The sequence below is a fragment of the Cyprinodon variegatus genome, unplaced genomic scaffold, assembly GCF_000732505.1.
Source record: "Cyprinodon variegatus isolate N-32 unplaced genomic scaffold, C_variegatus-1.0 Scaffold336, whole genome shotgun sequence".
Lineage (NCBI taxonomy): Eukaryota > Metazoa > Chordata > Actinopteri > Cyprinodontiformes > Cyprinodontidae > Cyprinodon > Cyprinodon variegatus.
The window spans coordinates 290,484-292,195 of record NW_015150789.1 but is presented as its reverse complement, the minus strand read 5'-3'; the positions used below and the strand labels follow the sequence as shown (position 1 = coordinate 292,195).

At 44.3% G+C, this 1,712-nt stretch overlaps 1 protein-coding gene across 3 annotated transcripts in view; it reads right to left on the bottom strand.

The window, feature by feature from the left end:
- The window catches only part of actn1 (actinin, alpha 1), an 88,965-nt gene that overhangs the window by 5,524 nt on the left and 81,729 nt on the right, over positions 1-1,712 (bottom strand). For all 3 annotated transcript variants that reach the window (XM_015385335.1, XM_015385333.1, XM_015385334.1), the window contains exon 18: positions 1,302-1,448. In XM_015385335.1, coding sequence (XP_015240821.1) covers positions 1,302-1,448 — 147 coding nt within the window. The remainder of the gene's footprint in view (positions 1-1,301; positions 1,449-1,712) is intronic.

Here is a 1,712-nt window from a genome sequence, read left to right as displayed (position 1 = left end):
TGATTCGAATCGAATCGTGACTTCTTTGGCAATACCCACCCCTACTTCTAAAGCATCTGGTGATGGGGGGGGGGGAATAATGGAGTTTGGTCTAACGATGATCAGATTAATGAGTTTAGTTAAAGAATAGAGTCTGAATTCTCCTTTAACCCATAGCCTTCATCATGTCAGCTCCTCCAGGTACGAGATAAATAGATAGAGCAGGAGATATTATGTAATTTAAATCCATTTATCGTCCCAGATCAGGGAAATTCATTCTCTGCTTCCTAACCCATCCCGTTGGGGAGCAGTGTGGGGTTAAGGGTCTTGCTCAGGAACCCAGAGTGCAGGCTGTGGGGATCAAACCGGCTACTTGCAACCCTCTCAGAGCAGAAGCTGCTCTAACCACTAGGCCAACACTCCCAGTCACTTGAGGTAACTTGGAACACTGGAAGTTTAGATATCAGGGTTCCTACAGCATAAGGCGAGTTAAATTCAAGACTTTTTAAGACTTTTTAAGGACCCGCAGGAACCCTGGATAGAAGGTAGATGAGATTCTGTCACTTATTGTTTGTGTACTTTAGTAGGATCCTTTCTGTTCTGTGACTTGGGGAAAAAATGACATATTGGATGGATTGTGCCAAATCAAAATGAATGCTCCTGATTTTCCAGCTAACTGAAGCGCTCAGCCTCAGCTACGGTCAGGAGGTCTGGATCAATCGCCTCAAGGCTGAGGTTCTACAAACAGGTTAAAATTTTGCTTTAAGACATTTAAACTTTATATTAAATATCCACTGAATTACTCGTTACTGTGGTCTTTTTTTTATGAGCTTTTAATCTGGATGATATTTAGATGACAAAACATTTTGAGGACTTTATCCTACATCCTCCCATCTGTGACCTTGGCTCCTCACATGGCTGTTTGGAGGTTATTTTGGGCACATCAGATGAGAAGCAGAGCGTGGCGACTAGATCGTGTTTCTGGCCTGGGAGACCTTGGGATACCTTAGAGCGCTAAGAGGGAGGTCTGGGTTTTCATGCTTTATCTGCCACCCTGTGACCTGATCCTGGAAGGATGGATGGGCGCTAAGAAAAAACTAGAGTTGTCCAGGATTTTTGGCAAATACTAATATATTTTGGTGTTTCAGATGCAGTCGCTCTAGAATTCAGCTGCAAAAAATATCTACAAAGGTGACTTAATATTCAGGAAAACATTCAGAGAGAAATAATTAAATTTTAAATGTCAGTAACCAAATACGTTTCTAATGTTTAAGTATCTGTGAATGACATGGTGCTTGCTCTAACCGTGTCCGAGTACTGACCCTGTCGAAGTGGTTGAAGGAGGCTCGGAACTCGTTCAGCTGGTCCTGGCTGATGCCCTTGGCGTCTCGTGTCAGGATCTGGTTCTCGATTTCATTGATGGTGCGGGCGATGGTGGTGAGTAGCTGCTCCCAGCCCACACGGATGTGCTGCACAAAGAGGACACAGATGATGAAGGGGTCAGAGAGGCTAGGACCCATATCAGCAGGGTATAACGCTACGTTCACAACGCACAGGTCGAAGCAGCAGGTTAACTTGCAAAATCTATGGTTGATGCACATCGGGGAAAAAAATGCATCAAAATGCGCTTCACAAACAGCAAAAAATAAAAATTAACTTTAGCTGCTGGATGCGCCTCATCAACCAATGAGAGAAGCTGATCTGGGAGCTGGCAGGGAGTCAGACGCAGCACA